The following is a 27,623-nucleotide window of genomic DNA, read 5'->3' as shown; positions in this document are numbered from 1 at the left end:
TGCCAAAGTCAGAGCAGCCTTCTCAAAAGTCAACCCATGGAAAGCGACCGGCCCGGATGGGTTACCCAGAGGAGCACTCACTCAGATCCTGCATGGACCAGCTGGCGGGGGTATTTGCAGACATCTTCAACCTCTCTTTACACCAATCTCAGGTCCCTCTCTGCTTCAAGAAGGTGGCCACCATTCCGGTACCAAAAAAATGCTAGGCAGTGGGACTTAATGACTATTGCCCAGTGGCTCTGACATCCATCATTATGAAGTGCTTTGAAAGATTAATCATGGCACAAATCCCAAACTGCCTGGATCCACTAGAGTTTGCCACAACAGATCCACAGCAGATGCCATCTCCCTGGCCCTGCACTCAACCCTATATTCATACAATAGGAGCTTTTTTGATTTGATTTATTATCACATGTATTATCATACGGTGAAAAGTATTGTTTCTTCTCTACAGACAAAGCATACCATTCCTAGAGAAGGAAACAACAGAATGCAGAATGTAGTGTTACAGTCATAGCTAGGGTGTAGAGAAAGATCAACTTAATGCAAGGTAAGTCCATCCAAAAGTCTGACAGCAGCAGGGAAGAAGCTGTTCTTGAGATTACCTAGATAACAAGGACACCTATGTCAGACTTTTATTCATAGGCTACAGCTCAGCTCTTAACATCATTATTCCTACGAGACTCATCTCCAAACTTTGTGGCCTGGAGCTCAGCTCCTTCCTCTGCCACAGGATCCTGAACTTCCTAACCCACAGACTATAATCAGTGAGGTTATGGAACAACAGATCATCAACAATCATTCTCAACACCGGTGCCCCACAAGGCTGTGTCCTCAGCTCCCTACTTTACTCCTTATACACCTCTGACTGTGCGGCCAAATTCCCCTCCAACTCGATCTTCAAGTTTGCTGATGACATCACCATTGTGGGTCGGATCTCAAACAATGAAGAGACACAGAGCAGGAAAGAGATTGACAATCTGGTGAACTGGTACGATGACAATAATCATAGAATCATAGAACCTAACGGTGCAGAAAGAGGCCCTTCAGCCCATCGAGTCTGCACCGACCACAATCCCACCCAGGCCCTACCCCCATATCCCTACGTATTAAACCCACTAATCCCTCTAATCTAAGCATCTTAGGTCACAAAGGGGCAATTTTAGCATGGCCAATCAACCTAACCATGGAATAATCTCTCCCTCAAAGTCAACAGAGAAAAGGAGATAGTCATCGGCTTCAGGAAGAGTAGTGGAGGACATGCCCCTGTCTATATCAATGGGGGATGAAGTAAAAATTGACAAGATCTCAAGTCTTTAGGTATACAGATCACCAGCAACCTGTCCTAGTCCTTCCATGCAGACGTTATAGTTAAGAAAGCTCACAAACGCCCCTACTTTCTCAGGAGACTAAGAAAAACTCTCACCAACCTCTACAGATGCGCCATAGAAGGCATTCTTCCCGGTTGTATCACAGATTGGTATGGGCTCCTGCACTGTCCAATACGGCAAGAAACTACAAAGGGTTGTGAACAAAGCCCAATGCATCACTCAAACCAGCCTCCCATCCATTGACTCTGTCTACACTTCCTGCTGCCTCGGAAAAGCAGCCAGCAAAACCATGGACCCCACGCACCCCGGACATTCTCTCTTCCACCTTCTCCCATCGGGAAAAGTATACAGAGGTCTGAGGACACATACCAACCAACAGGTTTTTCCCTGCTGCCATCAGACTTTTGAATGGACCTACCTCACACTAAGTTGATCTTTCTCTACACCCTAGCTGTAATTGTAACACTACATTCTGCACTGTCTCATTTCCTTCTCTATAAATGCTATGTTTTGTCTGTATTGCGTGCAAGAAACAATATTTTTCACTGCATACTAATACATGTGATAATAATAAATCAAAAAAGCTCCCATTGTATTCCAGGGTATCCTTCTCAGCTGACAGTCGTGTACCAATTAACAATAAGATTAAGAAGATTGTAAGAAAAACTCCATTTTCTGATGAAAGGTTCTGCAGAACGAGGTAGTTTGTGCAGAATTTTGCAAGGTGGTCCCAGACCGTGAGGCCCCCCCGATACAGACTTTTGCCATTTAAGATTGATTCTGATTCTTTGTATAATTCTGACCTTCTGGGAGATAAATCAATCAGTTTGAAGAATATTTGTTTGCTTTTCTGTTTATTGAAGGAGATAAGTTGGCTGTTGCCCTGGGACCTGTGCTGGAACAATCACTCACTGATATCAAGTCTGTGGAATGTTGAGTTAATGGTGGTTTGTGTAAAGCGAGGGTAAAGGCCAGAGAATTTAGGCCGAGATGTAGCAAGGGATACAACTGCTGAATTGTGGAGTTGTGAGTGCAGGAGTGATGACTTTGTGGTGAGCTCAGTAATAAGGCAGCATCATTGTGTTTACTGCCTGTGAGTATCATTACTTACAAAATGAATGACAGTGTTTAGAATTCTTCTGTCTGATGAGTTTATTTCTCTGGTGTTTCTGAAGCTTCAGCCCCAGGTCCGCACAGAAAGTTTGATTGGGAACACTACTCAATAGGACCCTGTTGGAGATGAATATCTTGTTAAGAGGAGACAGTGGCATAGTGGTAATGTCATTGGCCTGGCAACCCAGAGGCCCATGCTAAGGTCCTGAGGGACAAGGGTTCAAATCCAACCACATCTGCTGGTGAAATTTAAATTCAATTCATAAATAGAATTGAAAAGCAAGTCTCAGTAAGAACTCATCCTTACCCAGTCTGTCCAGCATTGATCTGCAGCAGCATACAGGGGTCTCACACTCCCCCCACACTCTACACCGCACCGAGCCCCCACAATGCATCTACCACCCCCCACGCTGCACCCAGACCCCCCACCCACACTCTACACCACACCGAGCCCCCCACACCCCACACTGCACTGAGCCCCCCCACACCCCACACTGCACTGAGCCCCCCCACACCCCACACTGCACTGAGCCCCCCCACACCCCACACTGCACTGAGACCCCCACAACCCACACTGCACCAAGCTCCCCACACCCCACACTGCACCGAGCTCCCCACACCCCACACTGCACTGAGACCCCCACAACCCACACTGCACTGAGACCCCCACAACCCACACTGCACCAAGCCCCCCACACCCCACACTGCACTGAGACCCCCACAACCCACACTGCACCAAGCCCCCCACACCCCACACTGCACTGAGACCCCCACAACCCACACTGCACCGAGCTCCCCACACCCCACACTGCACTGAGCTCCCCACACCCCACACTGCACTGAGCTCCCCACACCCCACACTGCACTGAGCCCCCCCACACCCCACACTGCACCAAGCCCCCCACACCCCACACTGCACTGAGACCCCCACAACCCACACTGCACCAAGCTCCCCACACCCCACACTGCACTGAGACCCCCACACCCCACACTGCACTGAGCTCCCCACACCCCACACTGCACCGAGCTCCCCACACCCCACACTGCACCGAGACCCCCACAACCCACACTGCACCGAGCTCCCCACACCCCACACTGCACTGAGACCCCCACAACCCACACTGCACTGAGACCCCCACAACCCACACTGCACCAAGCCCCCCACACCCCACACTGCACTGAGACCCCCACAACCCACACTGCACCAAGCTCCCCACACCCCACACTGCACTGAGACCCCCACAACCCACACTGCACCAAGCTCCCCACACCCCACACTGCACCGAGCTCCCCACACCCCACACTGCACTGAGACCCCCACAACCCACACTGCACTGAGACCCCCACAACCCACACTGCACCAAGCCCCCCACACCCCACACTGCACTGAGACCCCCACAACCCACACTGCACCGAGCTCCCCACACCCCACACTGCACCGAGCTCCCCACAACCCACACTGCACCAAGCTCCCCACACCCCACACTGCACCGAGCTCCCCACACCCCACACTGCACTGAGACCCCCACAACCCACACTGCACTGAGACCCCCACAACCCACACTGCACCAAGCCCCCCACACCCCACACTGCACTGAGACCCCCACAACCCACACTGCACCAAGCTCCCCACACCCCACACTGCACTGAGACCCCCACAACCCACACTGCACCGAGCTCCCCACACCCCACACTGCACCGAGCTCCCCACACCCCACACTGCACTGAGCTCCCCACACCCCACACTGCACCGAGCTCCCCACACCCCACACTGCACCGAGCTCCCCACACCCCACACTGCACCGAGCTCCCCACACCCCACACTGCACCGAGACCCCCACACCCCACACTGCACCGAGCTCCCCCACACCCCACACTGCACTGAGACCCCCACAACCCACACTGCACCAAGCTCCCCACACCCCACACTGCACTGAGACCCCCACAACCCACACTGCACCGAGCTCCCCACACCCCACACTGCACCAAGACCCCCACACCCCACACTGCACCGAGCTCCCCACACCCCACACTGCACTGAGACCCCCACAACCCACACTGCACTGAGACCCCCACAACCCACACTGCACCAAGCTCCCCACACCCCACACTGCACCGAGCCCCCCACAACCCAAACTGCACCAAGCTCCCCACACCCCACACTGCACCGAGCCCCCCACAACCCACACTGCACCGAGCTCCCCACACCCCACACTGCACTGAGACCCCCACAACCCACACTGCACTGAGACCCCCACAACCCACACTGCACCAAGCTCCCCACACCCCACACTGCACCGAGCCCCCCACAACCCACACTGCACCGAGCTCCCCACACCCCACACTGCACTGAGACCCCCACAACCCACACTGCACTGAGACCCCCACAACCCACACTGCACCAAGCTCCCCACACCCCACACTGCACCGAGCCCCCCACAACCCACACTGCACCGAGCTCCCCACAACCCACACTGCACCGAGCCCCCCACAACCCACACTGCACCGAGCTCCCCACACCCCACACTGCACTGAGACCCCCACAACCCGCACTGCACCGAGCTCCCCACACCCCACACTGCACTGAGACCCCCACAACCCACACTGCACTAGGCCCCCCACGCTGCACTGAGCCCGCCACACTGCACCGGGCCCCTCCTCACACCCACACTGCACCAAGCCCCCCACACTGCACTGAGCCCCCCCACACTGCACCTGCCCCCCCCCCTCACACCCACACTGCACTGAGCACCCCTGCACTAGGCACCCCCCCAACCCCACACTGCACTGAGCCCCCCCACACTGCACCAAGCCCCCCGACACTGCACCGAGCCCCCTGTGCCCACCTAGAACCAGGTTGAGGTGTCTGTCAGGTTTACAGAGCTCCCCCATACTCGCAGCCAGGGCTAGCGGGTCTGTCTCATCACCCTTGGCAGGCACAGGTATAAGTGCCTCCTGTTACTCTGATTCCTAAACTCCCCTAAGGACAGCCACCCTTCCTGACTGTTCCACACCGGGACATGCCAACTTGATATTAACTCTTGCTGAACACTGAAGATCATTTAACCTTCTGTGGCTCAGAATCCAAGTGCGGCACACCATATCATCACCCCACTGCTCAGGCTGTCTCGGGCTGGTGCAGTGACCTCCTCTTGTTATCCCGCGGACTAGGATGTCCCACCTGGAACTGACTGCCTCAACGAGAGCGCACAGGAGAAAACCAGAGCAACTGGAGGAAACCCACACAGACATGGGGAGAATGTGCAGACTCCGCACAGACAGTCACCTGAGCCGGGAATCAAACCCAGGGGTCCCTGGCGCTGTGAAGCAGCTGTGCTAACCACTGTGCTACTGTGCTGTGTGGGTGTCACTAGCCAGACCAGTATTTATTGTCCATCCCCAACTGCCTTTGTTGAAGTGGTGGAGGCTGCCTCGCTAAATATTTTTAAGACGCGGGTTGATGGGTTTTTGATAAGAGAGGGGATTAAGGGTTATGGGGAGAGGGCGGGAATGTGGAACTGAGCCACGACAGATCAGCCATGATCTTATTGAATGGCGGGGCAGGCTCGAAGGGCTAGATGGCCTACTCCTGCTCCTATTTCTTATGTTCTTATGTTCTTATGTAAGTCTCCTTAGAGAGACGAAGGATGAGAGGTGACCTGATAGAGGTGTATAAGATGTTGAGAGGTATTGATCAAGGGGATAGTCAGAGGCTAATTCCCAGGGCTGAAATGGTTGCCACGAGAGGACACAGGTTTAAGGTGCTGGGGAGTAGGTACAGAGGAGATGTCAGGGGTAAGTTTATCACTCAGAGGGTGGTGAGTGAGTGGAATCGGCTGCCGTCGGTGATGGTGGAGGCAGATTCGATAAGGTCCTTTAAGAGACTTTTGGATAAGTACATGGAACTCAGTAAGATCGAGGGTTATATGTAAGCCTAGTAGGTAGGGACATGATCGGCGCAACTTGTGGGCCGAAGGGCCTGTTTGTGCTGTAGCTTTTCTATGTTCTAAGTGGGTGGTGAGCTGTCTACTTGCACTCACTGCAGTCCCTGTGGTTGGGGTATAACCATGGGGCAGAATTTGAGTGTCAGGGTCTGACTAAAAACCGGCGCGTTTCTCTCCAGAGTAGCAGGCGGATTTCTATCCAGTTTTGTCAGAAGAAAACAGGGAGCGGGGGCATGTTTCACAGTTCCATTTTGATGGGCGGGACCTAAACGCATCAAAGCCTCGCTGAAATGAGGTTAGGGTGAGCCAATCAGACCAAAAAAATAACCTACCCTCCACCCCACCATGGAGTTATCAGCGATTGCCCCACCCCACCCCAAACAGGTTGGGCGGCACGGTGGCACGGTGGGTTAGCACTGCTGCTTCACAGCTCCAGGGTCCTGGGTTCGATTCCCGGCTCGGGTCACTGTCTGTGTGGAGTTTGCACATTCTCCTCGTGTCTGCGTGGGTTTCCTCCGGGTGCTCCGGTTTCCTCCCACAGTCCAAAGATGTGTGGGTTAGGTTGATTGGCCGTGCGAAGAAATTGCCCCTTAGTGTGCAGGGATGTGTAGGTTACAGGGATTAGTGGGTATAATATGTAGGGATACGGGGGTAGGGACTGGGTGGGATAGTGTTCGGTGCAGACTCGATGGGCCGAAGGGCCTCTTTCTGCACTGTAGGGTTTCTATGATTCTACATCAGGTACCACTGCAATACCCTCTCCCACCTACCCCCCAAAACATCGCCAGCATTTCCTTCCACTGCAGATGTAGCCTTGAGTGTCTAAGCTAATTCCTTCTGACATTTTGCTCCAAGTAAGTGACTTGTTAAGACATTTCAGAGGTGGTTCATATCTGCGGACGTTGGTGGGGGCTGCAGGCTAACAGGAATCCAGGCTGGCCAGTTTGCCATTTTGCTATTGGTCTGTTTTTTTTTTAATTTCCAGATCTTTTTTCAAACACCTCCACACGAGCAAAAACCTGGGACCCTGAAAGGGTTAACGAATGTGTAAGGAAAGTGTTTAAGGAACAGCCAACTTAACCTCACTGGCAAAGCATCGTCAACGCTCCTTAAGGAGCTGGGAGGCGATCAGTTCCAATGACTTGAGTGGTATTAATGAAGTTTGTCAAAGTGAGACCATGTAGATGTCAACGCCTTCTCCCCTCTCAGAACCTGTCCATGGGTTTTAAATACAGCAATATGATCTTCTACAGAATAAACACAGCCCCAAATACGGACATTGACCAAGAACAGCTGATTACGCCAGCTCATTCCAAAGACAGTCAACAGATTCAAGGATCGGAGACCAACAGGGAGAAAAGGGAACCTTTCCAAAACAGTAATTCCTTTCCTTTAAGGAATTTAAGGCTGGGTGAGTTGAGCCTGTGTGACTCAGTACGCCTCACTCTCTCGCTCGGAGCCCTGCTTCACACAGCCTCTGCCTCCAACGCAAGAGAAACCTTCTCCTTTTCCAACAGTCCTTCTGCCACCTGCACAGCTCCCTTCCTCCAGCAGCCATGGAAGCCATCAAGAAGAAGATGCAGATGCTTAAGCTCGACAAGGAGAATGCCATCGACCGAGCGGAGCAGGCTGAGGCAGACAAGAAAGCAGCAGAGGAAAAGTTCAAACAGGTGGGTTTCCGAAAAGGATTGAAGAGCCGGGGGGAAGAAAGATAGTGACAGACCGAGGGGTAAGATAGTGAGGGAATGGCGACCAAAGATAGTGAGGAACTGCGAGGCAAGACAGTGAGGTACCGTGAGGGACCGTGAGAAAAGGTAGTGAGGAACCGCGAGGGAAGATAGTGAGACAACTGCAGGGAAGATAGTGAGGGAACCGAGAGTGAAGATAGTGAGGGAACCAAGAGGGAAGATAGTGAGGGAACCAAGAGGGAAGATAGTGAGGGAACCAAGAGGGAAGACAGTGAGGGAACCAAGAGGGAAGACAGTGAGGGAACCAAGAGGGAAGATAGTGAGGGAACCAAGAGGGAAGACAGTGAGGGAACCAAGAGGGAAGACAGTGAACAACCACGAGGGAAGATGGTGAGAAACCACAAGACAAGGTAGTGAGGAACCGTGACAGAAGATAGAGAGGTACCATGAGGGAAGATAGTGAGGAACCGTGAGAGAAGATAGCGAGGGAACTGAGATGAAAGATAGTGAAAGAACTGAGGGGGAAGATAGTGATGGAACTGAGGCAGAAGATAGTGAGTGAACCACGGGGGAAGATAGTGAGGGCACTGAGAGGAATTTGGAGAAGAGGATTGAGGGATGAAGCAGGTAGCACACTCAGGTACATACTGAGGTCGCAGCTCAGACCACAGACTGTATATCGTATTCAGCTGCACTCTTTGCAGTACGAGGGGATTGGTTAAATTCAGAGAAGGGGCACAAAACTGGTGGCAATTTCAGAGGTGGGGGGGTTATGTGGGCAGGTGGAAAATACCTGAGCCCTCACAGAGAGCTAACTGTGAAAGAACCTTCTAGCATTGATCCCATACTAATCCCAAGAGGAATGACTCATGTGGAACAGTCTTTCTCAAGAGTGTAAAGCAAGAGACGAGAGGACAGAATGTGTACGGGACAGATGTGGAGACAAAGACTGAGGATCGTTTTGACTCCCTCAGAATCAAATGAGAGAGAATGACGGAAGTAATCAAAGCCAGCAGAGATGGGGACTGCAGAGATGGGGGCTGCAGAGATGGGACTGCAGAGATGGGGGCTGCAGAGATGGGACTGCAGAGATGGGACTGCAGAGATGGGGACTGCAGAGATGGGGACTGCAGAGATGGGGACTGCAGAGATGGGGACTGCAGAGCTGGGGACTGCAGAGATGGGAACTGCAGAGCTGGGGACTGCAGAGATGGGACTGCAGAGATGGGGGCTGCAGAGATGGGACTGCAGAGATGGGACTGCAGAGCTGGGGACTGCAGAGATGGGGACTGCAGAGATGGGGACTGCAGAGATGGGGACTGCAGAGATGGGACTGCAGAGCTGGGACTGCAGAGATGGGGACTGCAGAGCTGGGGACTGCAGAGATGGGAACTGCAGAGATGGGACTGCAGAGATGGGGGCTGCAGAGATGGGGACTGCAGAGATGGGACTGCAGAGCTGGGGACTGCAGAGATGGGGACTGCAGAGATGGGGACTGCAGAGATGGGGACTGCAGAGATGGGGACTGCAGAGATGGGGACTGCAGAGATGGGACTGCAGAGCTGGGACTGCAGAGATGGGGACTGCAGAGCTGGGGACTGCAGAGTGGGGACTGCAGAGATGGGGACTGAGAGATGGGGACTGCAGAGATGGGACTGCAAAGATGGGGACTGCAGAGATGCGACTGCAGAGATGGGGACTGCAGAGATGGGGACTGCAGAGATGGGACTGCAAAGATGGGGACTGCAGAGATGCGACTGCAGAGATGGGGACTGCAGAGATGGGGACTGCAGAGATGGGACTGCAGAGATGGGACTGCAGAGATGGGACTGCAGAGATGGGACTGCAGAGCTGGGACTGCAGAGATGGGACTGCAGAGATGGGGTCTGCAGAGCTGGGACTGCAGAGATGGGGACTGCAGAGATGGGACTGCAGAGATGGGACTGCAGAGATGGGGACTGCAGAGATGGGACTGCAGAGACGGGGACTGCAGAGATGGGACTGCAGAGATGGGGACTGCAGAGATGGGGTCTGCAGAGCTGGGACTGCAGAGACGGGGACTGCAGAGATGGGACTGCAGAGATGGGACTGCAGAGATGGGACTGCAGAGATGGGGACTGCAGAGATGGGACTGCAGAGATGGGACTGCAGAGATGGGACTGCAGAGATGGGACTGCAGAGATGGGACTGCAGAGCTGGGACTGCAGAGATGGGACTGCAGAGATGGGACTGCAGAGCTGGGGACTGCAGAGATGGGGACTGCAGAGATGGGGACTGCAGAGATGGGGACTGCAGAGATGGGACTGCAGAGCTGGGACTGCAGAGATGGGGACTGCAGAGCTGGGGACTGCAGAGATGGGAACTGCAGAGATGGGACTGCAGAGATGGGGGCTGCAGAGATGGGGACTGCAGAGATGGGACTGCAGAGCTGGGGACTGCAGAGATGGGGACTGCAGAGATGGGGACTGCAGAGATGGGGACTGCAGAGATGGGGACTGCAGAGATGGGGACTGCAGAGATGCGACTGCAGAGATGGGGACTGCAGAGATGGGGACTGCAGAGATGGGACTGCAAAGATGGGGACTGCAGAGATGCGACTGCAGAGATGGGAATGCAGAGATGGGGACTGCAGAGATGGGACTGCAGAGATAGGACTGCAGAGATGGGACTGCAGAGATGGGACTGCAGAGCTGGGACTGCAGAGATGGGACTGCAGAGATGGGGTCTGCAGAGCTGGGACTGCAGAGATGGGGACTGCAGAGATGGGACTGCAGAGATGGGACTGCAGAGATGGGGACTGCAGAGATGGGACTGCAGAGACGGGGACTGCAGAGATGGGACTGCAGAGATGGGGACTGCAGAGATGGGGTCTGCAGAGCTGGGACTGCAGAGACGGGGACTGCAGAGATGGGACTGCAGAGATGGGACTGCAGAGATGGGACTGCAGAGATGGGGACTGCAGAGATGGGACTGCAGAGATGGGACTGCAGAGATGGGGACTGCAGAGATGGGACTGCAGAGATGGGACTGCAGAGATGGGACTGCAGAGCTGGGACTGCAGAGATGGGACTGCAGAGATGGGACTGCAGAGATGGGGACTGCAGAGATGGGACTGCAGAGATGGGACTGCAGAGCTGGGACTGCAGAGATGGGACTGCAGAGATGGGACTGCAGAGCTGGGACTGCAGAGATGGGACTGCAGAGATGGGACTGCAGAGATGGGGACTGCAGAGATGGGGACTGCAGAGATGGGGACTGCAGAGATGGGACTACAGAGATGGGACTGCAGAGATGGGGACTGCAGAGATGGGGACTGCAGAGCTGGGACTGCAGAGATGGGACTGCAGAGATGGGACTGCAGAGATGGGGACTGCATAGATGGGACTGCAGAGATGGGGACTGCAGAGCTGGGACTGCAAAGCTGGGACTGCATAGGTGGGGACTGCAGAGATGGGATTGCAGAGATGGGGACTGCAGAGATGGGGACTGCAGAGATGGGTCTGCAGAGATGGGACTGCAGAGATGGGACTGCAGAGATGGGGACTGCAGAGATGGGACTGCAGAGATGGGACTGCAGAGATGGGGACTGCAGAGATGGGTCTGCAGAGATGGGACTGCAGAGATGGGACTGCAGAGATGGGGACTGCAGAGCTGGGACTGCAGAGATGGGGACTGCAGAGATGGGGACTGCAGAGATGGGGACTGCAGAGATGGGACTGCAGAGATGGGACTGCAGAGATGGGACTGCAGAGATGGGGACTGCAGAGATGGGGTCTGCAGAGCTGGGGACTGCAGAGATGGGGACTGCAGAGATGGGGACTGCAGAGCTGGGGACTGCAGAGATGGGGACTGCAGAGATGGGGACTGCAGAGATGGGGATTGCAGAGATGGGGATTGCAGAGATGGGACTGCAGAGATGGGGACTGCAGAGATGGGACTGCAGAGATGGGGACTGCAGAGATGGGGATTGCAGAGATGGGACTGCAGAGATGGGGACTGCAGAGATGGGACTGCAGAGATGGGGACTGCAGAGATGGGACTGCAGAGCTGCGACTGCAGAGATGGGGACTGCAGAGATGGGACTGCAGAGATGGGGACTGCAGAGATGGGACTGCAGAGATGGGACTGCAGAGATGGGGATTGCAGAGATGGGGACTGCAGAGATGGGACTGCAGAGATGGGGACTGCAGAGATGCTCCTGATATAAAAGCGAAATGTTCTCTCCATAAAATCAGAGAAACATTGTCAGTGAGGAGAGAAAAATGAAGGCATCAGAAAGTTAAAGAGAGAGAGATAACACAGCAAAGGAAATAAGGGCAAGTGGAGAGCGAGAGAGCAAGAAAGAAACAGAGAGAGATAAACAGAATGAGCAAGGGAAGGAGTGAGAGAGAAAATGCGTAATCAAAATACAAGACTGAGTTCTTCACTCACAACTCTGCACCGTAAAAAGGAAGATGCCAGAAATAACTTTAATGTTAGAGAAGTGCGCCGGAGTCCAGGCTGAGGGGGTCGTTCCGGGAGCAGTGAGACCCCAGGACCTGGAGTGCACTGATCACCAGGACAGATTATCAGACAGGAAGTGAACAGGGAGGATGCAACTCACTCCCTCGGACAATAATCCGACTGGAGAGAAAATCAAACTTTACATCCAAAATAACTCAGTGACCCAATCAGCAACAAACCAGTCGCTGCACTCACCATCGTACTCACTCCCTGACTGCGAGTGTGAACTCACTGAGTGTGACTGTGTACTCACTGACTGCGAGTGTGAACACACTGAGTGTGACTGTGTACTCACTGACTGCGAGTATGAACACACCGACGGCGAGTGTATACTCACTGACTGCGAGTGTGTACTCACTGACTGTGAGAGTGTATTCACTGACTGTGAGAGTGTATTCACTGACTGCGAGTGTGTACTCACTGACTGTGAGAGTGTATTCACTGACTGCGAGTGTGTACTCACTGACTGCGAGTGTGAACACACTGACTGCGAGTGTGAACACACTGACGGCGAGTGTGTACTCACTGACTGCGAGTGTGAACACACTGACTGCGAGTGTGAACACACTGATGGCGAGTGTGAACACACTGACTGCGAGTGTGAACACACTGACTGCGAGTGTGTACTCACTGACTGCGAGTGTGTACTCACTGACTGCGAGTGTGTACTCACTGACTGCGAGTGTGTACTCACTGACTGCGAGTGTGAACACACTGACGGCGAGTGTGTACTCACTGACTGCGAGTGTGTACTCACTGACTGCGAGTGTGTACACACTGACTGCGAGTGTGTACTCACTGACTGCGAGTGTGTACTCACTGACTGCGAGTGTGAACACACTGACGGCGAGTGTGTACTCACTGACTGCGAGTGTGAACACACTGACTGCGAGTGTGTACTCACTGACTGCGAGTGTGAACACACTGACTGTGAGTGTGAACACACTGACTGTGAGTGTGTACTCACTGACTGTGAGTGTGTACTCACTGACTGCGAGTGTGAACACACTGACGGCGAGTGTATACTCACTGACTGCGAGTGTGAACACACTGACTGCGAGTGTGTACTCACTGACTGCGAGTGTGAACATACTGTGAGTGTGAACACACTGACTGCGAGTGTGAACATACTGTGAGTGTGCACTCATTGACTGCGATGTGTGACCACACTAACTGCTAGTGTGAACACACTGACTGTGAGTGTGTACTGTGTGAGTGTGAAAACACTGAGTGTTCAGAGGGCTTGGGAACTTTTTGGAACCACATCAGCTCTCAGATTAACAGCTTCCCTTTTTTTTGCCCCTTTAACATTTCAAAACATTTGCGGCAAAAAATTAAATACCGATTGGCTTTAACTCACAGAAGGAAACATTACACCAGGAGGGTGGGATCGGATTCCTGGATTGGAGCCACGTCTGAGTGTCGGTGGAGGTGGCTGGAATGCTGTTAGTTAAGGTGTCTGATTTTAAATTAAATCTTTCTGCTCCAGAACACATTCTCTAACAAACATCACGTCCTGGGGAGCACGCCACTTACCATCATATGGGAGACGCACACTGATCATACAGAGAACATGTAACACATGTAACACATGGGCCACACATGCAGAGAATTCACCATATGAGTATAGGAATCATTTGGAGAGGGATATTTGACAGTGCACACCTACTTTGGGTTTTCTGTCTGCTAAACTCTATCGCTGACCAATGAGAACTGAGACGGTTTAGCTTTAAATTAAGGGGTGGTAATTATAGGACGGATGTCAGAGGTAGGTTCTTTACTCAGAGGGTAGTAAGGGCGTGGAATGCCCTGCCTGCAGCAGTTGTGGACTCGCCAACTTTAAGGGCATTCAAATGGTCAGTGGATAGGCATATGGATAACATTGGAATAGTTTAGGTTAGAGGGTCATTAGATTGGTTCTACTGGTCGGCGCAACATCGAGGGCCGAAGGGCCTGTACTGCGCTGGAATGTTCTATGTTCTGTGGAACAGAATCTTTCATTACTGCGCAGCTGGTGTCACCGTCAACAGTGTGCCCGGGGTCCTCGTCTAACTTATAAATACAGGCTCATTCACAACCACACGCATATCAGTGTTGACACAATAACACTAACAATAAATAACCCCCAATGCATCTTGTCATCTGACTCCATTTCATTATTAAACAGATAAACTAATGAATGTTGGGATGAACCTGATAGTTTTTCTATTGTCTGTCTCACAGCTGATGTGGGCAGTTTAACTCTCAGGTTAACGGCTTCCCCCTTTTGTTTTGCCCCTTTAACATTTCAGAGTATTTGCGGCAAATAATTAAATACCGACTGGCTTTAACTCGCAGAAGGAAACATTACGCCAGGAGGGTGGCATCGGATAAACAGATATCTGATCGGTCGCCCGTTAGGTAGTTCTTTCAACGACCCAACAAGTAAAACAAACTCAAATTAATTTACGGACAAATTAAGAGGGGCAGCCCCCCAAAAAGGAAAGGGGGGAACAGCCCGAACAGAAACCAAAGTCCAAAAGGAAACTTAAAACATTAAATCAAAATGTGATTATAAGGGTCTATAACACACACCAGCCCCTGTGGTGCCCAGCGGGCATGGAAGGCGTTAGCTGTGCCCGTGAATGCCGCATGCTCCCTCTCCGGGCACCTCTTGCTGGAAAGGTGTATATGAACCCACTGACGTCACCTGTTTTTATCTCACATCCGCTCTGACAGTCACCCTGAGTCAAAACACTGCCTCTGTTCTCTCTCCACCGAGGCTGTCAGACCTGCTGAGATTTTCCAGCACTTTCTGTTTTTGCTTCAGATTCCAGCATCTTAGTTTTAACCTGTTTTTATCTAATGAATAAAATTAATATTGCACCAAATTCTTCATCAAAACAAAGGACAATGAATGCGTTGATCAATGATTTGGGGCTATGGTTAGTGGCCCAGGATTCGACCTGACAGAAAGTATTGAGCAGAACACATTAACTCTCAATGGAATTAAAGCCACTAACACAGGGAGCATGGGGGACAGGAGTTACTGAGTGACAGTGTGAGGGAGCTGGATTAACATAACAAGATATAAGGCCATAAGCCGTAGGAGCAGAATAAGGCCAGTCAGCCCATCGAGTCTGCTCCGCCAATCAATCTTGGCTGATATTTTTCTCATCCCCATTCTCCTGCCTTTTCCCCACAACCCCTAATCCCCTTATCAATCAACAACCTATCTCTGTCTTAAAGATACTCAATGACCTGACCTCCACAGCCTTCAGTAGCAAAGAGTTCCACAGATTCAACACTCTCTGGCTGAAGAAATGCCCCCTCATCTATGTTTGATGTTATGTCCTCTAGTTCTAGTTTTTCCTACTAATGGAAACATCCTCTCCACGTCCATTCTATCCAGGCCTCACAGTATGCTGTTTCAATAAGATCCCCCGCCTCGTCCTTCTAGACTCCGACAAGTACAGATCCAGAGTCTTCAACCGTTCCTCATCAGACAAGCTCTTCATTCCATGAATCATTCTTGTGAACCTCCTCTGGACCCATTCTAAGGCCTTCCTTAGATACGGGGCCCAAAATTGCTCACAATACTCCAAATGGGGTCTGACTAGAGCCTTATACAGCCTCAGAAGTACATCCCTGCTCTTGTATTCTAGCCCTTTTGACATGAATGCTAATATTGCATTTGCCTTCCTAACTGCCGACTGAACCTGTACGTTAACCTGAAGAGAATCTTGAACAAGGATTCCCAAATCCCTTTGTGTTTCTGATTTCCTAAGCATTTTCCCATTTGCCGCCATTCCTCCCAAAATACATAACCTCAGACTTTTCCACATTGTGTTCCACCTGCCAGTACTTTGCCCACTCTCCTACCCTGTCCATGTCTTTCTGCAGCCCCCCCCCGCTTCCTCAATACTATCTGTCCCTTTACATACCTTCGTATCATCTGCAAACTTAGTAACAGCGCCTTCAAATCCTTCGCTCAAATTATTAATGTATATTGTGAGAAGCTGTGGTCCCAGCACTGACCCCTGAGGCACACCACTAGTCACCGGCTGCCATCCTGAGAAAGACCCCTTTAACCCCTCTCTCTGCCTTCTGCTAGTCAGCAAATCCTCTATCCATGCCAGGGTCTTACCCTTTACACCATGGACACTTAACTTATTTAACAGTCTCCTGTGCGGCACCTTGTCAAAGGCTTTCTGGAAATCTAAATAAATCACATCCACTGGTTCTCCTTTATCTAACTTCCTTCTTACCTTCTCAAAGAACTCTAACAGATTTGTCAGACACGACCTCCCCTTGACAAAACCGTGCTGACTCAGTCCTACTTTATCCAAATACTCTGGGACCTCATCTGTAATAACGGACTCTAAAATCTTGCCAATGACTGAAGTCAGGGTAACCAAACTGTACAGATACAGTCAGGAACACAGAGCACTGGGGGGAGAGGGGATACGGACCGACTGTGAGGGAGCTGGACTAACATCGGTACGAATACAGTCAGTAACAGGATGAGGGGGAGACAGGGGTTACTGAGTGACAGTGTGAGGGAGCTGGATTAATATCAGTAGATGTACAGAGAGGTCACTGAGTGAGTGAAATTAAATAGTGGGGTTAATTTTGACTTTGATCTGCTGTGTGTATTTTAGATCTCTGGATTTTCATTTCTGGGGAGATGGGAGAGGTAACAGAGCGATAGTGTTACTGGAATAGTAACCCAGAGACCCAGGATAATGCTATGGGGATATGGGTTCAAATCCCACCTTGAGGAATTTAAATTGATAATATAAAGCTAGTCTCAGTAATGTTGACCGTGAAACTGCTGCTGATTATCATAAAAATCCACCTGGTTCATTAATGTGTCTTTATAGAAGAAAATCTGCTCCTTACCTGGTCTGGTCTATATGTGACTCCAGACTTGGCAATGTGGTTGAATCTTAACTGCCTTTTGAAATGGGCATGCAAGCCATTCTGTTCACAGGCAATTAGGGATGGGGAATAAATGCTGGCCTTGACAAAGACACCCACATTGTACGAATGAATAAATTAATTCCAATATCTTCACTCTCTCTGAGCCCTTCCTATTTTTGGGGGAGTGAGGGGAATGGTTCAGTGTAATGGGGGAAGGGTCATCACTCCAATCCCATCGGGCCAGCTACTCCTGTTAGCTCAGTATCCTGAAACCAGAGCTCTCACCTCCTGTTCAATTGGGACTGTGATTTAAACTCATAACCTTCTGACTCTGGGGTGGGAACGCTACCAACTGAACTGCGGATGAATCCATTAACTCATTTAGCATTTACTTAATGGTCCCATGAGACATTCCTGCCATTTCCTTGTATTATAGAGTAGATTGGCTCAGCCCTTATTTGGTGCTGTTTGCCTGGTCAAACTAGACCGGGGCTCCTCCTGGGGGGGCTCTCCCGCACTCACTGAGTGACAGGGACACAGCAGAGTCCTGGGGAGATACTCTCTAATCTAGTCAATCATTCCAGCCAGTGTGAATGGAAAGTGGAATCATTCCAGACATTCCAAAGTGAATTCCTAACTGCCAGGTTTTCCCAGATCAGAGACTAAAACACATCAGTCAATGAGCAGTACATTGTGAATCCTGTATGCTCAGTTCTATGTGTGTGTGTGTGTGTGTGTGTGTGTGTGTGTGTGTGTGTGTGTGTGTGCACGTTCTAGTGCACCCTTATCTAATATAACCTGCCTTGTACACTCAGTTCTGTATGTGTGTGTGTGTGTACATCTGTGTGTGCACTATTAGTATAACCTGCCTTGTACACTCGGTTCTGTGTGTGTGTGTGTGTGTGTGTGTGTGTGTGTGTGTGTGTGTGTGTGTGTGTGTGTGTGTGTACATCTGTGTGTGCACTACCTATTAGTATAACCTGCCTTGTACACTCAGTTCTGTGTGTGTGTGTGTGCGCGCGGATATACATCTGTGGGTGCACTATATCTTAGTATAGCCTACCTTGTATGCTCAGTTCGTGTGTGTGTTGTGTGTGTGTGTGTGTGTGTGTGTGTGTGTAGGTATACATCTGTCTGTGTACCATCTGTTAGTATAACCTTCCTTTTGAGAGGATTTTATGTGCTAGTATGGGACACATGATGTCTTCAAAGCCTCCGACAATTATAGAATCTTACAGCACAGAGGGTGGCTATTTGATCCATTGGATCTGTGCTAGCGCTGTGAAAGAGCTATCCAATTAGTTCCATTCCCCTTTCATAGCCCTGCATTTCTTTCTGAAGCCCATTTCTCTGGAAAAGAGAAGGCTGAGAGGTGATGTGATTGAGACCTTTAATACGGTGGAGGTGTTTGATAAGCTGAACAGCACAGGAACAGGCAGAGGGAGGCTCCTCAACCTTTCTCCACACTATGCAATGAGATTCAGGCTAATCTGTGATGTAACTCCATAGGCTAAAGTCTCAAATTCCTTACTGTCTTTGGCCAATAAAACTTCAGCAGGCAGGTTTTAAAATTGATAATTGATCTGGTATTGTCAATTGATGTAAAACCCCATCAGGTTCACTAATGCCTTTTAGGGAAGGAAATCTGCCATCCTTACCTGGTCTGGCCTACACGTGAGTCCGGACCCACAGCAATGTGGTTGATGCTTAAGTGCCCTCTGAAATGGCTGTTCAAAGGCAATTAGGGATGGGCAATAAATGCTGGCCCAGCCACATCTAATGAATAAAAAAAATCTGTTCCTAAGAACATAAGAAATAGGAGCAGGAGTCGGCCATCTAGCCCTTCGAGCCTGCCCCGCCATTCAATAAGATCATGGCTTATCTGTCGTGGCTCAGTTCCACATTCCCGCCCTCTCCCCATAACCCTTAATCCCCTCGCTTATCAAAAACCTATCAACCCGCGTCTTAATTATATTTAGCGAGGCAGCCTCCACCACTTCAACTGGCAGAGAATTCCAGAGATTCACCACCCTTTGAGTGAAGAAGTTCCTCTTCAACTCCGTTCTAAACCGCGCCCCCCCCCCCTTTATCTTGAGGCTGTGCCCTCTAGTCCTACTGTCCTTTCTGAGCGGGAAGAGCCTCTCCACCTCTATCCTATCCATCCCATTCATCATCCTAATATTTCAACCCTCTGGATCAAAGGTTTTCCCTACTTTTAGCTTTTCATCATTTAGGAAGTTTTATCCTTTCTAGTTCCAAATTTGACAGGCATATATTTACCGACATTGAAATCTATTTGTCACTGTTTTGCTATCAATATTTTTTTCCATCTATGCTGCCTCTCATGTGATATTGGCAAATTTGGATATGTTAGACATACAGAACATGTTCCTACTCGTGAGGGAGACATGGGTATTGTCAGTATTCCAGCAGGGATTTCAAGCAAATCTTGTTTTCCCAGAGGCTGGTGAGAATATGAAACGCATTGCCACACAGAGTGGTTGTGGAGAATAAATGCATTTGGGGCGGGAACAGTGGCACTGTAGTTAACACTGCTGCCTCACAGCTCCAGGGACCCGGGTTCGATTCCAGCCACAGCTGACTGTCTGTGTGGAGTTTACATGATCTCCGGGTTTTCTCCGGGTGCTCCAGTTTCCTCCCATAATCCAAAGGTGTGTAGGTTAGGCGGATTCGCCGTGGTAAATGTGCAGGGTTACGGGGATAGGGGAAGGGGGAGACCTGGGTAAGATGCTCTCTCAGAGAATTGTTGCAGACTTGACGGGTTGAATGGTCTCCTTCTGCACTGTAGAGATCGTATATTTCAATGGAAGCTGGATAAATATGAGGGAGAAGAGAACAGAAGGATTTTTTAAAAGTTCAATGAAGAAGGCTAGTTGAAGGTTCGTGTAAAGCATAAACACTGGAATGAACCTTTCAATGTTATATATGCTATACCAGTTAACATCAGGGAATGTCTGACTATCGTTTCATTACGCCTTTCTCGCAGTTCATTATGTCTTCATTCCGTCTTTCTCACAGTGCAAAGTGGGTTAGCACTGCTGCTTCACAGCTCCAGGGTCCTGGGTTCGATTCCCGGCTCGGGTCACTGTCTGTGTGGAGTTTGCACATTCTCCTCGTGTCTGCGTGGGTTTCCTCCGGGTGCTCTGGTTTCCTCCCACAGTCCAAAGATGTGCGGGTTGGGTCGATTGGCCGTGCTAAGAAATTGCCCCTTAGTGTCCAGGGATGCGTAGGTTAGAGGGATTAGTGGGTAAAATATGTAGGGATATGGGGGTAGGGCCTGGGTGAGATTGTGGTCGGTGCAGACTCGATGGGCCGAAGGGCCTCTTTCTGCACTGTCGGGTTCTACGTTCTCCTGACTGTGGTCCACGGTTCCAATGGCTAATCTCCGGCAGGAATGGGGCAGCTGCTGCATTGCATCTGAAGGTGACACTGGAACCACCTGATGCCACTAATCTGACCCGAGAGACTCCACGATCATTAGCAACTCAACAGTCAGCAACCTCGTTAATCCTCTCAATTAAAAATGGTATCATTGGAGAGTCAAGGAATTAGCTGGGCTTTCAGAGGGATTTGGGATATCTACAAATAACAGCAATGGGCCAAGTGTCTATTAGAACTGCCTCAACTATAAATATGATAATAGTTCCCCATGAATTAATACAAGCTGCAATTTAATCAAGATTTTCAAATGATTTACATTTAGAATTTGCATGTTTCAGAATTTAGAACATAGAACACTACAGCACCAACAGGCCCTTCGGCCCACGAGTTGCGCCGATCACATCTATACCTACCAAGCCATAGAACTATCTGTAACTCCCAATCCCATTAGATCCCATATACTCATCCAGAAGTCTTTTAAAAGACCCCAGCGAGTTCGTCTCTACCACCACTGACGGCAGCCGATTCCACTCACTCACCACCCTCTGAGTGAAAAACTTACCCCTAACATCTCCTCTGTACCTGCTCCCCAGCACCTTAAAGCTGTGTCCTCTCGTAGCGACCATTTCAGCCCTGGGAAATAGCCTCCGAGAATCCATCTCAACATCTTATAAACCTCTATCAGGTCGCCTCTCAACCTTCGTCTCTCCAGGGAGAAGAGTCCCAGCTCCCTCAACCTATCTTCATAAGGCATGCCTCCCAATCCAGGCAACATCCTTGTAAATCTCCTCTGCACCCTCTCAATAGCTTCCACATCCTTCCTGTAGTGAGGCAACCAAAACTGCGCACAGTACTCCAAGTGGGGTCTGACAAGGGTCTTATAAAGTTGCAGCATTACCTCCCGACTCCCAAACTCAAACCCTCGATTAATGAAGGCCAGTACACCATACGCCTTCTTGACTACATCCTCCACCTGCGAGGCCGATTTAAGAGTCTTATGGACCCAGACCCCAAGATCCTTCTGCTCTTCAACACTGCTAAGACTCCTACCCTTGATATTGTATTCCTTCATCCCGTTGGTCCTGCCAAAATGGACCACTACACATTTATCCATGTTGAAGTCCATCTGCCACTTCTCCGCCCAGTCTTGCATCCTATCTATGTCCCGCTGCAACTTCTGACATCCCTCCAGACCATCCACAACACCACCAACCTTCGTATCGTCGGTGAACTTACTAACCCATCCCTCCACTTCCTCATCCAGGTCATTTATGAAAATGACAAACAGCAAGGGTCCTAGAACAGATCCCTGGGGCACTCCACTGGTGACCAACCTCCATGCAGAAAAAGACCCATCCACAATCACTCTCTGCCTTCTGCAGGCAAGCCAGTTCTGGATCCACAAGGCCAAAACCCCCCGGATCCCATGCCCTCTCACCTTCTCAAGAAGCCTTGCATGGAGGACCTTATCAAACGCCTTGTTGAAGTCCATGTAAACCACGTCCACCGCTCTTCCTTCGTCAATGTGTTCAGTCACATTCTCAAAGAACTCAACTAGGCTCGTAAGGCACGACCTGCCCTTGACAAAGCCGTGCTGGCTATTCCGGATCATTCTAAACTTCTCCAAATGCTCATAAATCTTGTCCCTCAGAATCCTCAAATGAATATTTAGAATTTGCATATTTCAGGATTTCTTTGGCCTTTTTTTGTAATGAAAGATTTGGAAACAACAGAAACACAAAGTGCAGGATTTCCCCCTCAGTGCTTTCCAGTGGTGGAGGCTGTTCGCCATGGGCTACTGGTAGAAATGCCCACTCCCGCTGACGTCTATGGTGTTTTACATGGCGTGCCCTTTCCACCACCGGGGAACCTGCCATGAGGGGGTCAGAAAATCCCACCCAAGGGATTTCTATGAACTGTTGAACCGATTAGGACAAGTTCGAGAAAATGGTGCAAATGCACTGAGAGGGGCGTATAGCAAGTAAGCGCACATCAAAATGGAATGGAAAATCACAGGGGTCTTCATATAGTTCTAAACTGTCTTAACGCCAAGTGCAATAAGTTTAATTGTTTTGTCGGATATATTGGAAATTGTATAACATCTCCTGTAAATTCAATGCTAATGAACAATCTTTGATATTGTCTTAAATACTAAGCAATTCAGTAATCAATCCCAGCAATCAAACAGCCATTGTATTAAATAGTTTTTGACCCTTTTACACAAAGGATCGGATTATATGTGTAGCTTCATTATCCCCAGTGAAGTATTATCCAGTTACTAATATCTGAGTGTGAAATCTCAGAAATCCATCAATAAAAGTTATCTAGAACATAGAACATTCCAGCGCAGTACAGGCCCTTCGGCCCTCAATGTTGTGCCGACCAGTGGAACCAATCTAATGACCCTCTAACTTAAACTATCCCAATGTTATCCATATGCCTATCCACTGACCATTTGAACACCCTTAAAGTTGGCGAGTCCACAACTGCTGCAGGCAGGGCATTCCACCCGCTCTGAGTCCTATAGCAGAGAAATAAATCTCTCTAGAGAGGGCCCCATGGAAACAGAAACTAGATAAATCTAAATGAATGACACAAACTAGAGATAAATAAAGTTGTTCCAAGAACTGTGAATGTTATTCATATTAGTGGACATTGAGTCTTATTTGCATTTGATCTTTCAGTTGAGATTAGCACCAATCTTAATCTATTTAGAACCATTTTAAATCCACTCTTAAACATCACTTACTTTTCCACCCAGTTGATGTTCACCTGATCTTCAAGACAGATGGGAAAGGAAGGAAAGGGACAAGACGGCAGGGTTGATTGAGGACTTTGAGCCTTTCAATGCTCCAGAAGGATCACCATCAGAATCTATTTGACTAGAGCTGAGGAACAAAAAAATGTGTAATTACATTGTTTGTTGTAGTCTTTAGGCCACCAACTGTGGAAAGATACAGAGGAACAAATTTGCAAGGGAATTACAGAGAGGTACACAGTTATAGGGTTGTTATAATGGGGGACTTTATCCAAATATGGACTAGGAGAGTAGGAGTGTAAAGGCAGAGATTCATTTACGGATGTGGGCATCCCTAGCTACTCTTGCATTTATTGCCCATCTCTTGAGAAGTGAGCTGCCATCTTGAACTGCTGCAGATCCTGAAATGTAGGTACACCCACGGTGCTGTTAGGGAGGGTATTTGACCAAGCGACAATGAAGGAATGTCAACACATTTCCAAGTCAGGATGATGAGGGACTTGGAGAGGAACCTCCAGGTGATGATCCCCCCAGGTATCTGCTGCTCCTGTCTTTCTAGATGGCAGTGGTCATGGGTTTGGAACGCGGTGTCTAAAGAACCTTGGTGTGTTCCTTCAATGCGTCTTGTAGATGGTGCGCACAACTGCCACTGTTCGTCAGTGGTGAAGGGATTGAATATTTGTGGAAGGGTCGCAGTCAAGGGGGTGGTTTTTTCTGGATAGCATTGAGTTTTTTGAATGTTGTTAGGAGTTACACTCATCCAAGCAAAGGGAGAGAGAGAATTCCACCGCACTCCTGATTTTTTGCCTTGTGGAGAGGCTTTGGGGAGTCAGGAGGTGAGTCACCTGCCGTGGGATTCCTAGCCTTTGACCTGCTGTTGTAGCCATAGTATTGGTATGGCTAGTCCAGTTCAGTTTCTGGTCAATGGTAACTCTGAGGATGTTGACAGTGGGGGATTCAGCGATGGTTGGGCAATGGTTAGATCCTCTCTTCTTGGAGATGGTCATTTCCTAGCACTTGTGTGGTGCAAATGTTACTGGTCACTTGTCAGCCCAAGTCTGGATATTGTCCAGGTCTTGCTGCTTTTGGACATGGACAGCTTCAGTATCTGAGGAGTCATGAATGATACTGAGCATTGTGCAGTCATCAGAGAATATTGCCTCTTCCGACTCAACGATAGAGGGAAAGTCATTAATGAAGCAGCTAAAGATGTTTTGGATACTAACCTGTCGGACTGGTGTAGAGATCTTCTGGAGCTGAGATGATTAATCTCCAATCACCACCACCATCTTCCTATGTGCCAGGTATGACTCTATTGTGAGAAAATCACCACTCAGAGTCAGATCTAAGATTCAACATGCAGTTTTATCGGACAAAGCTTTGGGAGAAGTGCTGGACTCTCCGCAGTGCACACAGTCACCTTCTCAACTTTAAAATGGCAGTTGAGCATCTTTTATACATTTTTAAATAATGGTCAAGTATGGACATTAGCTGTTATCACATCGTTATACATAGACAAGTACAGACACTGGCAGTTAACACATTGTTATACACAGAGTAGATACATTTATGCCCCCCCATCAATGACTGATTTCGTTACCAAAACTTATTGTTTTGGCTCTGCTTTATCTCAAGCTAAGGTGCCTCAAAGTCTGATCTAGAATCATAGCATCATAGAACCCTACAGGGCAAAAAGAGGCCCTTTGGCCCATCGAGTCTGCACCGATCACAATCCCACCCAGGCCCTACCCCCATATCCCTACATATTATACCCACTAATCCCTCTAACCTAAGCATCTTAGGACACTAAGGGGCAATTTCTTAGCATGGCCAATCAACCTAACCTGCACATCTTTGGACTGTGGGAGGAAACCGGAGCACCCAGAGGAAACCCACGCAGACACGAGGAGAATGTGCAAACAGACAGTGACCCGAGCCGGGAATCGAACCCAGGACCCTGGAGCTGTGAAGCAGCAATGTGCTACCGTGCCGCCATCTATTTCCTGCAGTAATACAGACACTAACTAGTTTTAACTCTTTGTTGTGCAATGTCTGTGCCCAAGTCAGTACATAGAACATAGAACATTACAGCGCAGAACAGGCCCTTCGGCCCACGATGTTGCGCCGACCAATTAAGAAAAAAGCAATGACCCTCTAACCTAAACCAATCCCTTTCCATCCATAAACCTATCCACGGATCTCTTAAACGCCCCCAAACTAGGCGCATTTACAACTGCAGCAGGCAGGGCATTCCAATCCCTCACCACCCTCTGGGTAAAGAACCTACCCCTGACATCCGTCCTATAACTACCACCCCTTAATTTAAAGCTATGTCCCCTCGTGCTAGCTTTCATTAAGTACATCTTAATGTCTTTTCCCAGAGTCCATTTTATGCCAGGTAACCATCTTATATCCTTTCATTTTGATTTTACTCCAACGACGCCAACCAGCGGAGGGCTTACCCTTGGTTTGCCTTGGCTCCAGTTTTGTTAGAGCTCTTTGGTGCCACACTTGGTTGAATGAAGCCTTGATGTTAAAGGCTGTCACTCTCAGCTCACCTCTGGAATTCAGCTCTTTTCCCCATGTTTGAACCAAGGCTGTAATGAGGTCAGGAGCTGAGTGACCCTGGGCAGAACGCAAACTGAACGTCACTGAGCAGGTTATTGCTGAGCAGGTGCTGCTCGATGGCGCTGTGGATAATCCCTTCCATCACTGCACTGATGATTGAGAGGAGTAGACCGATTGGACAGTAATCGGCCGAGTTTGATTTGTCCTGCTTTTTTGTGTACAGGACATATCTGGGAAATTTTCCACATTGCTGGGTAGCTGCTCGTGTTGTAACTGTTCTGGAACAATTTGATTAGGAATGCGGCAAGTTATAGAGCACAAGTCTTCAGTTCTATTGCCAGAATATTGTCAGAATTGCAGAGTGTGGCAACACGGAGCCCTGGCTAAACTGGAATCAGTGGGAAACTCTCCGCTGGTTGGAGTTACACCTAAAACTAAGGAAGATGGTTGTGGTGGTTGGAGGACAATCATCTCTGCTCCAGGACATCTCTGCAGGAGTTCCTCAGGTCAGGTCTCCAGGCCGAACCATTGTAAACTGCTTCATTAATGACCTTCCTTCCACCATCAGGTCAGAAGTGGAGATGCTCACCGATGATTGCACAATGTTCAATATATTTGTGACTCCCCACATACTGAAGCTGTCTGTGTCTAAGTGCAGCAAGATCAGGACAGTACCAGGCTTGGGCTGACAAGTGACAAGTAACATTCGCCCCACACAAGTACCAGGAAACAACCATCTCCAAAAAGAGAGAATTTAACCATTGCTCTTTGACATTCAATTACATTACAATGACAAAATCCCCCACTATCAATATCCTGGGGGTTGCCATTAACCGGAAACTGAATTGGTCTAGCCATATAAATATACAAGAGACTGGGAATCCTGTGGAGAGGAACTCGCCTCCTAATCCCCAAAACCCTGTCTACAATCTACAAGACACAAGTCAGGAGCGTAATGTCCATTTGCTTGGATGAACTCAGCTCCAACAACAGTCAGGAAGCTCGACACCATCCAGGTCAAAGCAACCCTGCTTGATCACCACCCCATCCACAAACATTCACTCCCTCCATCACTGACGCACACTGATAGCCGTGTGTACCATCTACAAGATACACTGCAGTAACTTACCAAGGTTCCTTCCACAACACATTCCAAACTCCCTACCCTATTCCCTAGAAGAACAAGGGCAGGCAGCAGATAGAAACCTGAAAAGTCTCCTCCAAGCCATTCACCATCCTGACTTGGAGATATATCACCGTTCCTTCATTGTTACTGGGTCAAAATCCTAGAAATCCCTCCCTAACAGCACAGTGAATCATAGAACCCTACAGTGCAGAAAGAGACCCTTCGGCCCATCGAGTCTGCACCCAACACAATCCCACCCAGGCCCTACCCCCATATCCCTACATATTA

General features: G+C 49.7%; 1 protein-coding gene across 2 annotated transcripts in view; it reads left to right on the top strand.

Annotated features, from left to right (window-relative positions):
• The first annotated feature begins 7,829 nt into the window (after window positions 1–7,829).
• LOC145358803 (tropomyosin alpha-1 chain) overlaps window positions 7,830–27,623 on the top strand; it is a 110,865-nt gene continuing 91,071 nt past the window's right edge. The window contains exon 1 of one of the 2 annotated variants that reach the window (XM_080213107.1): window positions 7,830–8,058. In XM_080213107.1, coding sequence (XP_080069233.1) covers window positions 7,945–8,058 — 114 coding nt within the window. In that variant the 5' untranslated portion in view covers window positions 7,830–7,944. The remainder of the gene's footprint in view (window positions 8,059–27,623) is intronic. The other variant, XM_080213110.1, reaches the window with a different exon arrangement.

This window comes from Carcharhinus amblyrhynchos, chromosome 26 (genome assembly GCF_965287045.1).
Source record: "Carcharhinus amblyrhynchos chromosome 26, sCarAmb.v2.hapA, whole genome shotgun sequence".
Lineage (NCBI taxonomy): Eukaryota > Metazoa > Chordata > Chondrichthyes > Carcharhiniformes > Carcharhinidae > Carcharhinus > Carcharhinus amblyrhynchos.
This window is presented reverse-complemented; position numbering and strand designations above follow the sequence as displayed.